Source organism: Podarcis liolepis (genome assembly GCF_965112155.1).
Source record: "Podarcis liolepis genome assembly, chromosome: 3".
NCBI lineage: Eukaryota > Metazoa > Chordata > Lepidosauria > Squamata > Lacertidae > Podarcis > Podarcis liolepis.
The window spans coordinates 81,775,933-81,794,795 of record NC_139557.1 but is presented as its reverse complement, the minus strand read 5'-3'; the positions used below and the strand labels follow the sequence as shown (position 1 = coordinate 81,794,795).

Sequence of the window (18,863 nt, the reverse complement as noted above, 5' to 3'; positions counted from 1 at the left end):
TTCACTGTTTATATGGGCAGATCCACATAAAACATGGACTAAGAATTACCATAATTCATCAGGGGAGGGAATGAGCAACTGAGACCCCTGTTGTATGAGGGGTTCCCCACCCACTGACCTATGATACACTTGCAGTGTTGGTTTGCCCTTTCTGGAAGGCCTATTGGGTAAAAGACACATGAATTAAATTCTTATATTAATATGTTTTTAATTTTTTGTGTTATATGCAGCTGCTGCAGAATGACCACTTATGCTTAATACGGCTGACGCCAAGGAAGAATTTGTTTACAGACAGCTTGACAACTAGTAATTCAAGAATATTTGTTGTGATGGTGAAACAATGCCTTGCTAAAAGCAAGACTAAACTAATAGATAAATTAAAGTAAGTAAGAGTCTATTTCTTTAGCTGACATCCAGCATGGAAAATAATTTAGTCAGATATGGCACTTGGCGTAAACCTGAACAATATTGCATAGAATTTGCTTAAGTTTCAAAATGCTGCACATCTTTAGATGTGTGACTAATGTTTGGGAAGACTAGTTGGCTTTGTGGCTGGATACCTGAGCACAGTGGCTGGCAGCCAAGTGGTTACTGAGCCAGTTTGACTTTTGAATTTTTTAAAACAGCAGAGGCCCTCCGTCCCATTGCCATATCAAATACTATATTTAAAAGCTGCTTTTATTTAAACATGGTTGGTTATTTGGCATGGAAAACACAAGGGCAAAGCCCTTTGGGAATGTAGAACTAGTTGCTTGGTTATTTGGATCCTGAACAAAGATCTATTTTTGGCATGCCTATGGTAGAAATGTTTACTCTGAACAGGAGTCACAGTGCCATACCGAAAGCTGCTTCTGGAATTTCTTTCATTGCAGCAATAGAAAAGGGAGGTTGGTGCTTGATAAATTTAAGTTCCAACCACCACCAGAGGTTTCAATATTGGCCATTTTATGTTTTAGACAGTCTTCATTTGTATACATGTATCCTCAAAAGCATCCTGGAAACATGCTGTGATGCATTAACTTAAACACTGAAATCAGCGTTTGCGTTTTGGGGTTTCATGATGGTGACAAGAGACCCTGTGTTGCATAATTAGTTTAGCCATTGGAGTTATATTCACAATCTAACCGCTAATGGAAAATAATGACGTTTTAAGGAATGAAATCTAATGAGATCCATGTTAAAGTTTGGCTTTTTTTTAATAAGGTATTGAGCGGCATTATCTTTAAGTATCCCATTGTGACCGATTCCCTCCCCCCCCGCCTTTCTTCTGTTTCAGTTTATGGAGTTCCCAAGGTGGGAAGGAATTGTTGAGACAGTTGGAGATACCAGAAAACATTACAACGGGTAGTCTATATCCAGAGCAGTACAAAAGCCTTTTTGAGATTATGGAACAAGCTAATGAATTTGACCAAAGTTGGCTATATGATGAAGATTTTTTGGAGGATAGCAGGGGCATCAATTTTTAAACTGAAACTGAAAAGGAGCTTGTTATGGTGCAAATGATAGTGGCCTGAAACCTCTTTACCAGTGAGGATAATTTAGTTGATAAATTATCAGGTGATAAATTATGAAGGTGATACCACATGAAAATTCAACATCTTACACATGCCCGATTTGTCCTCCATGGGAAATTTCATGTCATTGCATTTTCTAAGGTGCAAGGCAAAATCCTTTGTTGTTCAAAACATAGTGAACTGTTTTCAGTCCTGTTTTTATTCCTTTGTATTACAGCAGAGCTACTTTTGGAATATAAGGCAGACATGGCATACACTGCAGTTTGCCTCAAAAATAAATATAAAGCTTGAAATCCATAGACATGCACATTTTAAAAAAACCACCAGGTACTGTAAACCAAAAATTTGCCAAAAGAAGCAAGAAAATGTTCCTTTCTGGTTTAAAGACTTGTGCTCAAATACTTGGGTTACTCTAGAACTGGCCCCCACATGGAAAAATGTTTGCAAAAATTGCTCTGCCTTTATATATATATATATTGTATAAACTTATGTAAATAGTATATAGTGAATGCACTTCAGTTATCCTGTTTTCTGACCAGGATGTTAACTACTATGTAAACTAAAAGAGGTTTGTCTCATCACAAGCCTTTTTCTAATTTATAAAATTGTAAATATTTTCATTAAAAATGCAACAAAACACTATTTCTAGTCAAGAGACTGATTTCTTTTGCAACTATATCGTCCTGTCTACCCAGACTCTTGTACAATGTTGTTGAAGAGCTGTATGAAAATTTCTCAAATATAATAGCCAGAATCAAATTAAGTAATTCTGATAGTGCAGAAATTTCCATCTGTACAGCAAAACTTTCCCCTTGCTCGCTCTTCCCTTTTCCCACTTCATTCTCCCCAAATCTGCTCTAGAGGGCTGGGGCAGAGGAAGAGGAAGGGAACTTGTACAGCCCAAAGTCCTTGTTCTAAGAGCTAGTTTGTTGTTTGACTGCCATAGAGGGGCGGGGGAAAGATACTACAAGCTTCTTTGTGCATACTGTTTGTGCTGTTGAGGATGTACCGTATTTTTCGCTCCATAACACTTACGTAGTTTTTAGAGGAGGAAAATCCGTAGGCATGCCACCCGTAGGCATTCCCTCCATAACACGCACAGACATTTCCCCTTACTTTTTAGGAGGAAAAAAGTGAGTGTTATGGTGCAAAACATACGGTATATAAAGCCAAAGACAGTTGGGAAATGGAGGAGGAGAGGTTATTAAAATGGAAGGACCTGTAGTCACTCCTTGCACAGGGAATTCTGTAATCATAAGAAATGAATGTAGGATGATGATGATGAAATTTATTATTGTTAGATTCACTAGTACGTCCTAGGGTGAGTTACAGTAATTTAAAAGGAGTAGTTGAAGTCCTGTTTTATTTCTTTAAAATGTGTTGGATTCAGCTGCAATTTTGCAAAATACTTACCTGAATTCAGTGATAACGTCTGAGTAGACATGTACAGAACTGCATTGTAAGTTAGCTGTACTTAAGTTTCATTTGATTTCAGTGGGAATTAATAGTCCAATTATACCTGCTCTAAAGTAAGTCTAATTTATGTCAGTGGAGCTTACACCCAAGTAAGTAGGGCTAGTATTGCAGCTTAAGTCATTACTAACTTTTCACATTTATCGAAATGCAATTAACGAAGACTGCAGTTTTGTGCTCTTACTTGGGAATAAGCAGCACTGAACACTATGAGCTTCCTTTTGAGTATTATGATTATTATTTACTTGTTGCATTGTACAAAATGTTTGTCTCAAAGCGACTTACATTTTTTTAAAAAAACCCCTATATTAAAATATATCAAAAAAATCAAAACATTATCTAAAAGTGCTCATGCTGCAAGTACACATGTATAGGATTGTGATATTAATTTGAACCCTACCAATAATTCCTTTCCAACTTTTCCCAAGTGCCCAAGCCAGTTTACAGCATTATATAAGTAACATTATGTAAACCACTAACAGGCAAAGCAATCCTTAATGTGTGGGACAACTAATATGCTAGATCAATGCTTCAGAAATAAAATACGCTGAAACATATTTGTGTGGGGTGGGGGCAGGAAGGAAGGAAGAGGCAGGCGGTGTGCTGATAAAAACAGTTATATATAACAGGGAACATGCTGAAAATATTTTGAAAACTACTGCTGAACATCAAGAAACGGGATATAGATAACTGGCCTTTTAAATTGTGAGTTGGACCCTGACTTTAAGTGGCCCACATTAGTTAGTACCACAACCATTTTATTCTTGTTTTTTTAAGATCGGGAGAAAGATTGGGGGTGGCAGAAGGATGGTAGAATTACCCATTACAATACACACCAAGTTCTTCCAGTCAACACGGTTGGAAAAATCTAATCTTAATTTAACAACCCGGTAAAAGTGCTCAGAAAACTTTTGATGTCTGACTGTTGCATTATTTAAGGAGGGACAATTTTTCCTTTGAGAATAAGGAGTCATATTGCATTGCAAAGTAGAATCGGTTACCTGTAGCAAACACTATTCTTAGCAACATGATCTCATTTGACGATACAATGTCATGCTAGTAAGTCACAAAGAACATTGTACAGGAGCAACATTATACAACTATCCTTGAAGGTCAGATAATAATCTAAAACACTATCTTCATTGGGCAGAGGGCTTTATTAATGCAAGTATGCAGAGCTTGAAATTATATAACAAAAAGGTCTTGAAATAGGCTGTTGAAACATTTGTATTGTTTTACCTGTAGATGTTTAAACAACTATATTAAAATCCAGAGATGAATTAAGGTGTTCATTAAAAAAGCAAATAACATATCTTAGCACCTTACATTATTTTAAATACATCCACTTTTGTAATCTCTTTAGTTTGACTCTGCATAGTAATATTTGAATCAAAGTGAAAGCAGGAAATAGCTAAGGAATCTGAGAAATTGTGTTGTTGCGCCACCTGCCTGTCATTTGGAATGTGTGCTAGTTTACAAAGGACACTCTTTAACAAAATTTTTATATATCTTGACTGTAAAGATAAAAATAAAATAGCTACTAATGTAAGCATTAGCCATATTTTGCTGTTTCCAGGACAAATGCAAACTTTAGGTCACAACAATCCAAAACAAGATAACATTGCATTTTCCATTTGTAAGCAAAATATGGTAAGATGATTTTTTAAAAAAAATCTTTTATTTTATTGTTATCCTATTGTCCCACCCCAGGAGCTCAGAGCTCCTACATTTTATTCTCATACAAACCAATAAGGTAAACTAAGCTGCGATGTTACAATCCTAAAGTCACTCATTCTTTGTTGCCTTTTCAGTGCTGTTTGCGGCTGAGTGAGGAGCCCAAGTTCTAAATCTAACATTCTAACATTCTAGTTGTTGCACCACACTGAGTTTCAGTTGAGGGCACACTTGACACCATTCTCATGTGTATCTTCAAACCTGTGTTCATGTGTCTCCAAAATACTTCTTTTCCAAATTATATTTGATATGCACAAGCCCAGGATTGGGGGACTCAGTTCTGTGGCAGGCCACGTGTTTTGCATGCATGGAGTTTTGGGTTTAGTCTCTGGTATCCTGGCCCAAGGGAGCAGAAAACAGCATTCAAATTGCAAGTAAGCCAAACACATAATGGTAATGTATTTGTATTTTAAAAATACTTTTAATCTTAATAATCTGGATTGCTGGTATTAAAGGGGTTGGCAAATTGCCCTTCGTGAAGAGATATCTCCTACATATACATATCTAAAGGGCAGGGCTCAAATTTTACCTATGGCACTTTTTTGACCTATGGCACTTGGTAACTCAATGCCATCACTATATGCAAATGTCTGGATCATTTAAGGCTTTATAGAAACTTTATTCTCAGTATGATAGAACTCACTGGTGAAGAATACTTTAATTTTTTTAAAAAAAATATTTGTAAAGGGAATCTTTGTACAAGTTAATAATTTACTATCCTTTTAGAGCTCATCTGTATCTTTGTACTTCTGCCCTTCCAGGGCTGTGACTTTACTGTTTCAATTTTTGATTTCTTTCTTTTATGCTTTGTTATGTTGCAAGACTCTTTTCTGTCCCGCCCCCTCCCCTCCTGCAACCGACCCACCAGGGAAGAAGGGGTGAATGAAGATCTACAGCAGGAAGAAGGGTGGGAGACCAGCAGCTCCTCTTATTCCTTAATAGGCCACTGTAGACGTGGCACTGGGGAGGGCTGCCAAGGAAGTGGCTGATCTGGTCTCCCAGAAGCACGTGGCAGCAGCTGAGGTGGCAGCAGTGGGTGATGCATTCCTTGGAGGCTGGATGTGCTGCCTTCCGTCACCCGAGGCAGTAATTCACCTTGCCTCATGAGTGGGCGAACCCTGAGATTAAGGCTCCAGTCCCAGCCCCACATTAATTCAGTATGTCTTACTTATGAGATGATGTTGGTTAGGGTTGTGCTGTGACACAGATCTGTAAATGGTGATTGACATAGTAACTGTGGGCAATATCTTAAATAAGCTTAAATCTGATTTTGCAACCCGATACCGAATATGTTCACTCAGAACATTGATTTGATGAGGTTTATCTCCAGGTTGAGCACGTTTTGGATTGCAGCCATAAATTGGGAAATTATTTCCCAATGTGCTTCTGGAAGAGCCTAGCCTCCTACAGACGGTGCAAGATATTTGCCCTTTTTCTTCTTTAAAGGCCACATCCTCGAGTGTCTAAACCCGGTTTTTTTGGGGGGGGGGCGGGGAGGAGTGCACATGCGCTTCCCATCTTGCTGAGCTTGACGCCGCGGGGTGGGGGCGCCCTGAAGCCGGGCGCCTCTTGCCCGTACCAAAGATGGCTCCGGCGGCGACACAAGCGGCATCACGTGGGACCAGAGGCGGGAAGGGCCCTGTGGGCCCGGGCGCCTCTCTTCGCTCTGTGCAAGCGGCGATGGAGAAGTTTGCCAGCCCGGGCAAAGGCAACGGCCTGCGCTCCTCGAAGGCGGTGAAGCCGGGAGAGCTGCTGTACCGCGCGGAGCCCTTCGCTTACACCGTCAGCAAGAAGCGCCTGGGAGGCGTGTGCGAGCGCTGCCTGCGCAGGTATTGGCTGGGCTTCCCGCGCTCCGCGTCCCTCGCCGGTTCGGCCGCCCGCCCGCTCTCTCTACCTTCTTTGGCTGGGCGGCGCTGCTGTGCTGCGAACATTTGCGCAGCGCAGGGCATGGTGTTCATGCGCCGCAGCTCCCTTCCAGCACCGCCTTTCCTTGCTGCGGCTGTGGAGTCTCTTGCCCGTCAGTACAGCAGGCACAGGCGAATTGGCTGGAAGTGGGTGGGGCGGGAAGTGGTCCTGGCAACGCTGGGAAGTGTAGCTGCTGTCTCTGGGTGGACTTAAACCTGGTGCTCTATTACTACTACTACTACTACTACTACTACTACTACTACTATTAGAATTTATATACCGCCCTATACTCAGAGGTCTCAGGGCAGTTCACAGAATAAAATCAAAATATAAAAGCCAATGCTTCAATGCTTCTTAAATTAAATTCTTAATGAAACATGTACAAGACTGCTGATGTTTTAAGAACTGCACAGAAGTCTCCTTGCTTTGGCTACACTAATAAGTTACCAGTGAAAGAATAAGTTCGCTGGTAATTTCTTTTGAGCAATATTTTTTAATGGTACAATGTGCTAGCAAGGCAATATTGTAACGTATACAGCTTTTGGCTGTTAAAACACCAACTTGGAATGTAAGGAAATAATTTTAAAATGGGAAATCTTTAAATATTAATTCTCAAATATTTTATGATAATTTCAGAAATATGGGAAAGAATAGTTATTCACTATATACTGTTCCTTAGTATAGGTCACAAACAGAAGTGGTCCTGGCAACGCTGTGAAGTGTAGCTGCTGTCTCTGGGTAGACTTAAACCTGGCGCTCTATTATCATTACTACTACTACTACTACTATTTGAATTTATATACTGTCCTATACCCAGAGGTCTCAGGGCAGTTCATAGAATAAAATCAAAATATAAAACCACAAAATACATAAATTAAAAAAATAACAACCACCCAATAACCCCTGCCCCTCCCCCAAAGCACCAACCACATTTTAAAAGGGCACATAGGATGTCAATCAAATCAACCAAAGGCCTGGTTAAAAAGGAACAATATGCCGCATGCATAGATTGAGGCAGCCGCCTGGTATTGGAAACTTGCCACAGCCACTGAGACAGTAGTCATCCTCCTCATGGGGTGGGTTTGCATTTTGGCCAGATAGGCACAAATTTAAGACCAATCTGTGTGCCCTGCAAGTTGGACTCCAGCTCTCATCAGCCCCAGAACAGCCAGTGGTCAGGGATTATGGGAACTGTAGCCCAAGGATATGAAAGGCCAAAGGGTAACCACCCTTGTTTTTAAGATGTGATGATGAAACAATGGGCCTCTCCTTACAAGATTATTCAGCACTTGATGGCTTGTGGCAGGATGCTGGAAGTGACTCAAGTGATGAAGAGTGTGAGGTGATATGAAAGTGCTCTTGTGTGGTGTTAGATTTGTGATGGCATGTTTATACACACAAGCTATGACTTGAAGCATGCAAGTGTTTCATCCTATGATTTTTGAAGAAGTGATTTCGTAGCTGCTCCACAGCTTGCCCTCCGCTTCCCTCTCCATTCCTTTTGAGTCATACTGCATAGCGAGCCTGCAGGTAGGGACCGTCTGTGATCCCTTAATAGCTGTACAGTGCTTAGAAGAAGTTAGGCACTTCATAGATGTTAAATAATAATGTCTTTCACACCGGTTGGGAATGGTGGAATGAAAGGGCAGTGCAGATTCTGAGGGGAAAAGCTCACCCTCACATATGCAAGTTGTGGAGGTAAATGCCACAAGATTGTTCATTAGCTAAAATTTCAATTGGAGTACCGCCAAAAGGGCCATGCTAGTTTATCTCAGCATTATCACTGACTAGCACTGACTGGTCTTTCCCAATGACATTTGACAGGCGTCTCCTATTTGTTTTGTAGCCAAATGTGTAACCACAAGTTGTTCATAATTTGAAAAGCATTTTTCTTGGTCACTCAAATCTCTGGTCATCTTTCAGCCATTCAAATAGTTTCACTGGTGATTTCCCCACTGCCCTCATTTCTCCACATTGGCATTATTCTCTTCTCTTCCTGTTGTTATTTCCCTGCTGTTTACTGTGTCTTTCTTGCTGTTATAAGCTAAATGGTCTCAAATTTTTAGGTCAGACTCAAATTTATTTACCTTTTCCACAGTTGTTCCAGATGATGGACCAATAGAATTTAAGAAGGTGTCAGATATTGAGTTAGACTGATGTATCCATAAGTTTTATTATTTTGGCTATAAGATTATTCACTAGGATTTTGTAGACTTGGAATAGCGTCATTAGACATAAACTTTAGTGTTTTGAGAGCTAGTGTGGTGTAGTGGTTAAGAGCGGTAGTCTCGTAATCTGGGGAACCGGGTTCGCGTCTCCGCTCCTCCACATGCAGCTGCTGGGTGACCTTGGGCCAGTCACACTTCTCTGAAGTCTCTCAGCCCCACTCACCTCACAGAGTGTTTGTTGTGGGGGAGGAAGGGAAAGGAGAATATTAGCCGCTTTGAGACTCCTTAAAGGGAGTGAAAGGCGGGATATCAAATCCAAACTCTTCTTCTTGTTGTTGTGGCTTTGTGTTTTTGTATCTTATAACAAATCTCCAATAGGTGGCAGTACATGAACACAAAAGGTCTATTTGTTAATACATAAAAAAGACTTAAGCCTCTAGTTTTTAACTGCATGAATAGTCACACTGAATGCTATGTTCTGACCATACTACAGTATGATTAGTTGGTCTGCAAGGGCAGGGGAAGATTAAGATTGGGCATAAAGCTCTCTGTCACCACATTGAAAGGGATGGGCACTCATACTTAACCATTTGCTCATAGCCACCTAGTGACTGTGGTGAAATGATTTCCTTTCATCCTTTCAAATATTGCATGATTCAGTATCTCAAAAGGGTAAAATGTTTGTTTCAAGAGCTACTCTTAACTATTGAGTGGTGATAGGCTTTCTTTAAAAAAAATGTTCAAAATGTAACAAGTGGTATGTAAGACAATGTAACAATGTTGCTATTTGCATAGGAAATGTTTTCAGAATAAAGGTGAGTTTCACAGCCTAAAAGACATAAACTGAGCTTGCCATTTTCTCATGTAAAATAAAAAAGTGGAATCTCTATACTCGATAAATATTAATATGTGCCAAAGGAAAATCCTCAGCACATAAGGGGATGGGGGAGAAGATGAAATGGCAGTAACATAGCAAATTAGCACACACTCAGTGCTTCATTTATTTTTCTTTACGGGTAAATTTTTATTTTTTCAAATTCATAATGAAAATAAGTGCTGTGAGGGAAAAATAGATATTAAAATATGGATAATAGCTAATGTAATATGCAGTTGCAAATTAGTTTCCATTTATTGTTCTGAAGGTAAAAGGGGGGTATTTTATGTAAGATCACTGGAAGTTTTGCATTATATTACATTATTGTAACTGTACATATATAAAAATGATATTAGTTTTTGTAGCCTAGGAAAAAATATTCTACTTATTTTGAATATTTATCTCTAATGTTTAACATATTATGTTGCACATCTTGCATGGAAAACCTGTCTCAGCTTTTAAGGAAGTTTGCCCAAAGGACAAAATAACTATGGGAGTTCCACATTGGTTTCCACCTTCAGATCTTTTCAGGGGATTTTCAAAATCACTTGTGGTATGATTTGAATTTGTACTATTTAAATAAAAATGTTAACAATTCCAATGTAGGTTCACATGAAGTAGCATCCTGGCTAATGTTTGGAACGTTTCTGAGAATTGTTTCAGATTTTGGAGCAGACTGGAAGCCAAAATTCCATCCACTTCCTATCTCCTTGCTGCTGCCTTAATCTGAAGTAGACCTTTTGCATCTCCCCTCCACCTCATCCCCCAGAGGTGTATGAACTCTCAATGCAGTCAGCTTTCCCAGTGAGTTAGATATGAATGTTCTTTTACAGACATGGCTGAAAAGCATAGGGAAATAATTAAATAAATAAATTGTTCTGGTATACCCAGAACAAACTTAGTTGGTCTCTAAGGTGCTACTGGACTATTATTTATTTTATTTATTTATTTTGACTGTGTCAGCCAACATGGCTACCTACCTGTATCTAGAAGCATAGGGAAAGTAAGACATGAGGCCCTTTGCGTGCTAACTTACGGTAACCTAGTCTGATTGTAGAAGAGACCAAGGATTCTGCTAGGAAGAAAGGGTAGTTTTCAGGTGCAGATTATAGTAGGTATAGATTTCCTGGACACATGCAATGTAAATCAAGGAATCAAATGCAATAAATTTATATAACAAACATTCTGAGTTGGGATATCAGGAGTAATTGGTGGATCAATTAAAGCACTATTTGTTTAGATGGAAGCTTAAGCACATATCTCTTAGTTTTGTGGCACGTTGTAATAGTAAGGAGCAGACTTTTTGTAATGTCCGGAGTCTAACATTACCTGATTTCATATTTGCTTCTGTTGTGGATTTTCATTTATCTTCACAGTTGGGGAGTCTTTTCATTATAGTTTTGATGTATTTATTTTTATCCTTAAATATATTTTCCATGGCTTAAACACCTCCTGTTTCAGTAACGGTCCTTTAGCAATTTCAATGCTAACAATGGCTTTTTCAAAACATGTGTTCCTATTTATAATCTCTCTTCCTCTTATCGTTCTGACCCATGCCTCTCCTGCTGTCAATTAATTTTGTTCTTGTTTGTATCACACACCCAGTTGTATCATGTCCTTGCTTTCAAAGTCCTACATTATTCAGAGTCTCTTTACATCTTGGATAGGATATCTTTATGCTTTGTTTTGATTTATAATCTGCCTGGAGTATAAATATTCTTCGCAACAGTTTTCTGAAAATTGGTGTATATTACAATTTGTGATTCGGGATATGCCTGAATGAAGAGGATTTGCTTATAGACCCAAGTATGACAGCATGTTGTAGTTTAGATTCCATAGCTAATAAGGATAGGTTTGAGTCACTTTTGTAGTTATAAATACACATAAACAGCCAGAGCGTGTTATATCTCAGACTGATAGATAGCCGAAAGCTCGCTGTAATAGCTCCATTCTATATTACAGAACAAGGCTATCTCTAGCTTCCAAGATTGGTTCTTTTATATGTTCTGAGCCTTGGATCAATACAGCCAGTTATAGTAAAGTGTAATTTCCTCCCTACGCATAGCATGATGGAATATTTTTTACCATTAAAGTCAACAAGTAGTGGTTTCTCTTTCCTCCTTAATCTGTACTATATGTATAATCAGTTCTGGCAGAGCTATACTTCAGTTTATATAGAGTGTAAAATCTTCTACCATAAGTAGGCTAAGCTTTTAACAGTCCTTTAAGAGAAGTTATAAGGATATGGGAAATCGGTTCATGATTGAAAGTCAACAGGGGATATGATGGTATTGCATAAGATGTGGTTTGCTCTCATTTCCTGCTATAAGCAGAGGTGGCTGTTACTCTAATGCAGGTGAGGGGAATCCTTTGCTAGGAATTTGGTGGGACTTTTGAATACAGTGGTACCTCGGGTTACATACGCTTCAGGTTACACACTCCGCCAACCCAGACATAGTGCTTCAGGTTTAGAACTCTGCTTCAGGATAAGTACAGAAATCAGGCTCCGGCGGCACGACAGCAGCAGGAGGCCTTATTAGCTAAAGTGGTGCTTCAGGTTAAGAACAGTTTCAGGTTAAGAACGGACCTCCGGAACAAATTAAGTACTTAACCCGAGGTACCACTGTAATTGTTTTCAGAATCAGTCTTGTGTCTCCTTGCAGTACTCAGACCTTTCTGACCTAGGTTTGTTATGGAGCTGTTCCCTTGATTGGAAGTGGGGGTGGCTGACAGTTGCCTTGCCTTGGCTAAGTGGATCCCTTTTGCAGTGGCTAAAGCCTCATCCTTTGCATGGTTCTGCAGTCTTGGTCATCTGTGTACAGTACACATTGGTCTGTAACTGGTATTCCCTCCACAAGACTTGCGTCAAGTTCAAGCTGGGGCATACCTCATAAAACCCTGGTGGCCCATTCTCCCTTGCAATGTACTCCTGGATAGAAACCTTGCCAGCCTCTCTTCCTCTGAAACATCTTCTCTCCATCTTCTTTGACCCACATTAGCATTCTGCACTCTAGCTTACCTTACAAACATAGGCCTGGAATTGTACAGAGGAAATGTGAGTGGATACCAGAGGAATGTTTTGAGGGAAATCCTTCCTATTCTTTCTCTGATACAAATCACTCTCTCCTGAAGGCACTTTGCAAAGGAAGAAGGGGCAGTTGGGGATTCATTACATCCAGCTTGGTTTGCCCTTAAGAGTCTTTGTTCACTTGATGGAAATAGGGAATTTCTTTTACTACAATATTTGGATGATGCCTTTCATGAGGGAAATCTTCTGTTCCCTGCCAGTCTGCCTGGAGGTGTTTTCAGAAGTGGCCTTGAGTCTTATCTGTTATGACAGGGCACTCCAACTTTTCATACCGAATAGCCACAAGAGTACATTGACACGGAACCCATGAGCTGCACAATACCTTGTCGTGGGCATGGGATGGGGGGGAGGCAAAACCAAAAGTTGACACCTCTCCCGCCTTGTGCTGCCTTCACAAATCTGGTTAAGCGAGGCTCCTGGCTTTGGGAAGGAGGTGCAAAGCTCTGGCAGGGTCCTAGGTCCCTTTTACCTCCTCCCCAAAGCTGGGAAAGCACTAGCTAGACTTTGGGAAGGAGGCTCTGTACTTGAGCTACATCCACCACATCAGAGGTGGAAAACTTTTTTGAGCCTGAGGGCTTCATCTCCTCCTGGGCAATCTTCAGGGGCAGAGACAGAGGCAATAATGGGTGGGGCAACAAATGTAAATTTTACTTTTGTACAGTACTCTCCCAGTTCTCTATCCTCCATCCTGGATAACAAGAGGAGTTGTCAAAGTTCAAGGACACGTTCTAGCAGGGCAAAAACACTCCAGGAATGTGAGACAGGGCTGGTAAGTGTCTGGCCTGGGGAAGAGTGCCAAGGGCCAGATAGAGTGATCTGAAGGGAGGCATTCAGCTCCTGGGCTTGCGCTTCCTGCCCCCCTTGCACTGTATCCATGGATGCTGCATGTAGATCTGAAATACTGGAGGGTGATCATATGAATTAATACATCTCTCTACGACAAAGAACTCATTTTTCAAAAGACAAACCCTGTGTATATAGAAAGGCGGCATGCTGAGGTTAGTGCTCTTCTTCCTGACATCCAGTTTCTTGTCTCCTACCTACCTAAGGTGAAAGTAAGGTTGATTTGGAGAAGAAACAGCACCACCTCATTCATTGCAGCAGCTGTTCTGGAAAACCTTGCCCCATGAGGTTCATTCAGCCTTTCGCCAGCTTTAGAATTTTTATTTTTATCTTTTCCAGCCAGCTTTTCATTTGTCATGCTGATCTGGTTTTAATGGGAAACTATGTTTTATCTGATGTGCTTGACCTTGTCAAGTTTGTTTGATAATGCTGATCTGCTTTTAATATATTATGGATATATGCCGTTTTTGTTTTTGTATTGTTGATATTTTTATCTGTCGATTTTAATTGGTGTAATACACGTGTGTTAGAAAGGCAGTCTATCGGTTCTTATGTACCTAAATAAACAAATGGTCAATTATTTTGATCTGAAATGTTTGATCTGTAGAGTGGCACAGTTTAATGGAAAATTAATTAGACACAGTATTATTGCAGGTCTAAGTAAAATGTTTGAAAAGACAGTATTTTATTGGGATGGCCAATGAGGTGCCCTCCAGATGTTGTTGGACTACAACTCCCATCAGCTAGTGGTCAGGAACTGTAGTCCAAAACATCTGAAGGTCACCATGTTGGCTACTTCGGCTATATTTCAGTGTGCATTTACACAATTCCACATGTTGGGAGAACAGTGGTCCTGAAAGCAGACTGGCTGTTTCTTTAAATTAAAATACCTATTTCCCATCTGCAACAGGTATTGCTGCTAAAATGGGAGAATACCCAAAGAACCAGAACTAGCATTTTGTCCGTGACAAAAAAGACAGTCAATTCAATTGTTTGTCGAAGATAAATTTTATGGTAGAAATCAAGACCTCAGTCAAGCTTAGTGCCGGTGTTTTGCCTGATCCCCTTAGTATTCCACCTGGAATTGCCAGGTAAGCATTTGGGAGGGAGACAACACAGATAATACAGGAGAAGGTCAGAGCCAGACTGGCTCACTCCTGAAGGACAAATTAAGCTCACAGTGAAGGAATGGTGCCTGGCAGATTGTCAAATGTTTGATGATGTAGCTTTTTGGCTAATAGCTGTCCATTCAAACAGTTTGGATATTGCAAGTAGATGGCTTGCGAGCTCCCATGAAAGGTTTTATTTCCTTGGCAGTCATTTTGATTGAATTACCCTAAGTATTTGCTGTGGATAATCCCTTGTTTTATGTCTTGATAAGCCAATGCTGCTTAAATTAAATTTTTAATGAAACGTAGAAGATTGCTGATGTTTTAAGAACTGCACAGAAGTCTCCTTGCTTTGGATACACTAATAAGTTTGCTGGTAATTTCTTTTGAGCAATATTTTTTAATGGTACAATGTGCTAGCAAGGCAATATTGTAATGTATACAGCTTTTGGCTGTTAAAATATCAACTTGGAATGTAAGGACATAATTTTAAAATGGGAAATCTTTAAATATTAATTCTCAAATATTTTATGATGATTTCAGAAATATGGGAGAGAATAGTTATTCACTATATACTGTTCCTTAGTATAGGCAATAAACAATGATGTTAAATTACAGGAAGGTAGATTTCATTGACAATATCCTTAATGGTAAGAGCTGTTCAGCAGTGGACAGCTACTAGGGAATGCTACAAACCTCTTTTATTAGATGTGGGAAGATAAAAATGAAGAGGCATTGGCTGAAGATATTTACTCTATGGGGAGTAAACTAAATTGTCTACCTGATATCTTTTCAGCTGGTAAATGCTGGTCAACTTGTACTCAGTTTTGAAGTTTTCTAATTGTATAAGCAATTATTTCTTCTATCTAAACGTGGGGTGAATCTGGAGCTAACTTAATGCTGAAATCATTATTAATTATTACAAAAATGCACGTGAACCTTTTGGGAGAGGTTGAAATGCTGTCACTTCAGATTAATTATAGCGTCACAGGAGTTAGTAAGTGTCCCTGTTAATGTAATGTTTTTGCAGATCTATATAAAATTTGCTTCCCAGTGTTTTGTCATATTTTTTGCCTACAAGGGCCATATGTGTTAGCAGATGGGGGTGGGGGGCAAATAGTCAATGGATGTAGCTTGAGCTGGTGGGAAGCATGCTCCACACACACACACACACACACACACACACACTCACACTCAGAGAGAGAGAGAGAGTGTACAGGCTTGTGGCCACCAAATATTGTTGCCCCTGTAAGCAACCCAGCCAGAGTTGATAGCAGTTGCTGTTCCACAACATTTGGAGGACCACAAGTTCCTCAGCCTTGATCTAGTGCATCTGAGAAACAGAACCCAGAAAACAGGACTGTGCAAGTACATGCTGACTTAGTTCTTCAGTGCTCTGATAGTGTGTGGAGAAAGTTAAGGAGGCTGTCACCTGGAAGGGAGTTGAAAGAGGTTCAAACATGCTTCTTATTCCACCCACTAGGATCACCCAAGGACATTCTAATCAACACCATAGTGATGTTCCAGGCTTCACGCTCTCATTATCTCCTACATAAGTGGATGGTTGCCATCCATTCCTATGAGGACTAGTAAGATGAACTTGGGGACACTATTATTTGCAGGGGCGGAGTGTATTGGGTGCAACTATCTTATGCAATTGATCTGTGCTTCTCAACAAATTTGGCTAGCTCAACAATATTTCAGCAGACATATCCAGGTTCTTCTCTAGTGTCCTAATTCCCTTAGTAAGTTATTTTTGTTAGATTAAGGGCTTCAAGGCTTGCCCATGTGGAACAACTCTCCTGCAGGCTAATTAATTATTTCACTTCTCTTTTTTTATTTTTTGCCTTCCTTCACATATAAATTAATAATTATCATATCTGCCTGTACACACTCTTTATTGCTCATGTAAATATGGGTGCTGATAGTAGGTTTATTTAATATTCAGCCATGCATGTATGCATTTAGTTTTTAATTGTAAAAATAACTGGTAGTATGTTTTCATTAGAGAGCGGTAGACATTCATTCTTAATTGCAATAGTAAGCATTTTCCATAGTCATAAGTAAATTACAATTTAGTATCGGTTTTTTAAATTGGGATTTTTTCAGGCATTTTAAGCACTGGTCTATTTTCTGTTCCAAATGTGCAAAAGCTTAAAAAATAATAATACAGAATCGCTTGTGCTGAGTATGTCCCTGTGTCCCTTTTGCTATAAATTCTTTGAGGCATGAAATAGCCTGCCAGTTGTCCGTTGCATTCGCACTTCGATAAATGGATATCAATTTATTGTAGCCACAAATTGTAATTAATGCATGATATCATTTCTCAGAATATTTGCTTCTAAGACAGTTTGATTTAATATGTTCAGTAATATGCTAGACTAAATTCCTCCCGCTCTCTTTTCAGTGGGGGTATGAATTATTTTCTTGCACCTTCTTTTATGGCAATTGATACAGAAACTTGCCTTGACTGGAGCCACATCAGACTAGGGGCCGTGGCTTATGATAGTCACTGTAGAGCCAGGGCGGACTCCTGGTATCAGTTTAGTTGGAGTCTGTCTTCAGTGATCTTATGATGGGTAGTCAGAAGACACATGTTTAGCATATAACAAAAGAATAAAGGCAATAGCAATCTGCTATGCTATATAGGCCTCTGGAACTCTGGAAAGATTTCAGCAGGTGCAACTTCTCCTTTGTTTTATCTGAACTTTTATGCTTGGGGGTCAGTGGTACAGCATTTTCCCTATATTGTACACTACATTTAGCAAGCAAGGAATTGCAAATTTGAATACTCCTCTACGGAAATATAACCTTACCCCTCCAAAGAGAAAATGAACCTAACATATTTCAGGGGAAAAGATTCAGCTTGGTCTCTCACTAATAATGTTATTTTTGTGTCCATCTGTGTAGCGAGTTGTTTTCATCAGGCAGCTTTTAAATATACAACCCTATACCCCCCTGTTAATAATACAGAGTGTGCCTATGGGGATATTCAGAGTGCTTTCCCCCTAACCACTGAGCAACTGCAGCCTCCCCTTTCTCCAGCCACTTAGAATTAAGAAGCTGGACTTGCACAGTAATGGCATATTTTCTGCACAGATGAAAGTCCCACAACCTCTCACTTCAGAAGTTATTAGGAGGAGAGATGAGAGAGCCCGCTGTGAACCATCTAGCCTGGTGAGAAAAACCCATCTCTTCTGTACTGCATTGCAATCATGCCGTAGCTCATTGGGCTTCAGTAAGAACGGAACAAGTAGTGTGGGATACCTTTATTTTTTTTTTACCCATTAACATTTATGTTTTGCTCTGTGTCTGTGATATATTAAGTAACATTCAACTTATCATTTGTTTCCTGAATTGCTATTGCTATTGATTATATATTAGATTCATATGCTTTGAAGCAAACTGTTTTTCAGATGTTTTGTATTTTGATAATTCATTGATGATGTCAGTGTCTTTTGGTCACAGTTCACTGTGGGAAAGTGGCACGTGAATAAACTAGACTTAAATTTTAACAAACATTTCACCACCCTTCCCATCCACTCCTCATTTTCCTCTGGCAATTCTTCACAAAAAACCGTGTCATTTTTCTTTCCACAACTCTCCTTCCATTCTTGTTATGGGCAAGATGCTTTTGCTTATTCCCCCACCCCACCCCTGTCTCATCCTAAATAATTGGTCAACCAGAGCTCAGCCTAATACCAGGGTTGAGACTTGGAACATTGGATGAAAAGTACCTCTGAGCATGCACTTAGTACCATTTCCTTACCACTGAATCTGCAATCTTGTGTCTCCTCACATACTTAGAAACATGCCTAGCTCTGCACTTTAAGTGTAAGCATATATTGAACCTCTCCTAGTCCACTTCTGGTTGTCCAACCCTTTTGTTTCAGCAACCAGAAAAGAAGTCTTAAAACAACGCCACCATAACATTGCAATGAAAGAAGACATTTTTTTAAATTATATTTTAATTAGCACATAGATACAAGACTGAATAAAACAATTCCCTTGCTCTTTATGCTTTCCACCCTCTTTCCACTTCAGCTTTTAATTGCAACAACCAGCAATGGATTTGGGGAAAGCAAATACCACCCCATTTACATGTGATTCTAAGTTTTTGAGAAGGAAGGTTGATAAGGAAAAATAATCAAATGG

At 39.6% G+C, this 18,863-nt stretch overlaps 2 protein-coding genes across 9 annotated transcripts in view; both read left to right on the top strand.

Annotated features, from left to right (window-relative positions):
• TFB2M (transcription factor B2, mitochondrial) overlaps positions 1-2,167 on the top strand; it is a gene marked incomplete at its 5' end in the record, with an annotated part of 28,144 nt that extends 25,977 nt beyond the window's left edge. The window contains 2 exons of the mRNA XM_083496939.1: positions 231-382; positions 1,277-2,167. Coding sequence (XP_083353065.1) covers positions 231-382; positions 1,277-1,466 — 342 coding nt within the window. The 3' untranslated portion in view covers positions 1,467-2,167. The remainder of the gene's footprint in view (positions 1-230; positions 383-1,276) is intronic.
• A 4,114-nt stretch (positions 2,168-6,281) lies between these two features.
• Positions 6,282-18,863, top strand: part of SMYD3 (SET and MYND domain containing 3) — a 347,371-nt gene continuing 334,789 nt past the window's right edge. For 6 of the 8 annotated variants that reach the window (XR_014524496.1, XR_014524497.1, XR_014524498.1 and 3 more), the window contains exon 1: positions 6,282-6,550. Coding sequence is in view for 4 of the 8 variants with exons in the window: in XM_083496930.1 (XP_083353056.1) it covers positions 6,306-6,550 (245 nt within the window). In the remaining 4 variants the exon portion in view is untranslated. Of the gene's footprint in view, positions 6,551-17,833; positions 17,886-18,863 lie in introns of those variants that run through there. The other 2 variants (XM_083496932.1, XM_083496931.1) reach the window with 2 other exon arrangements.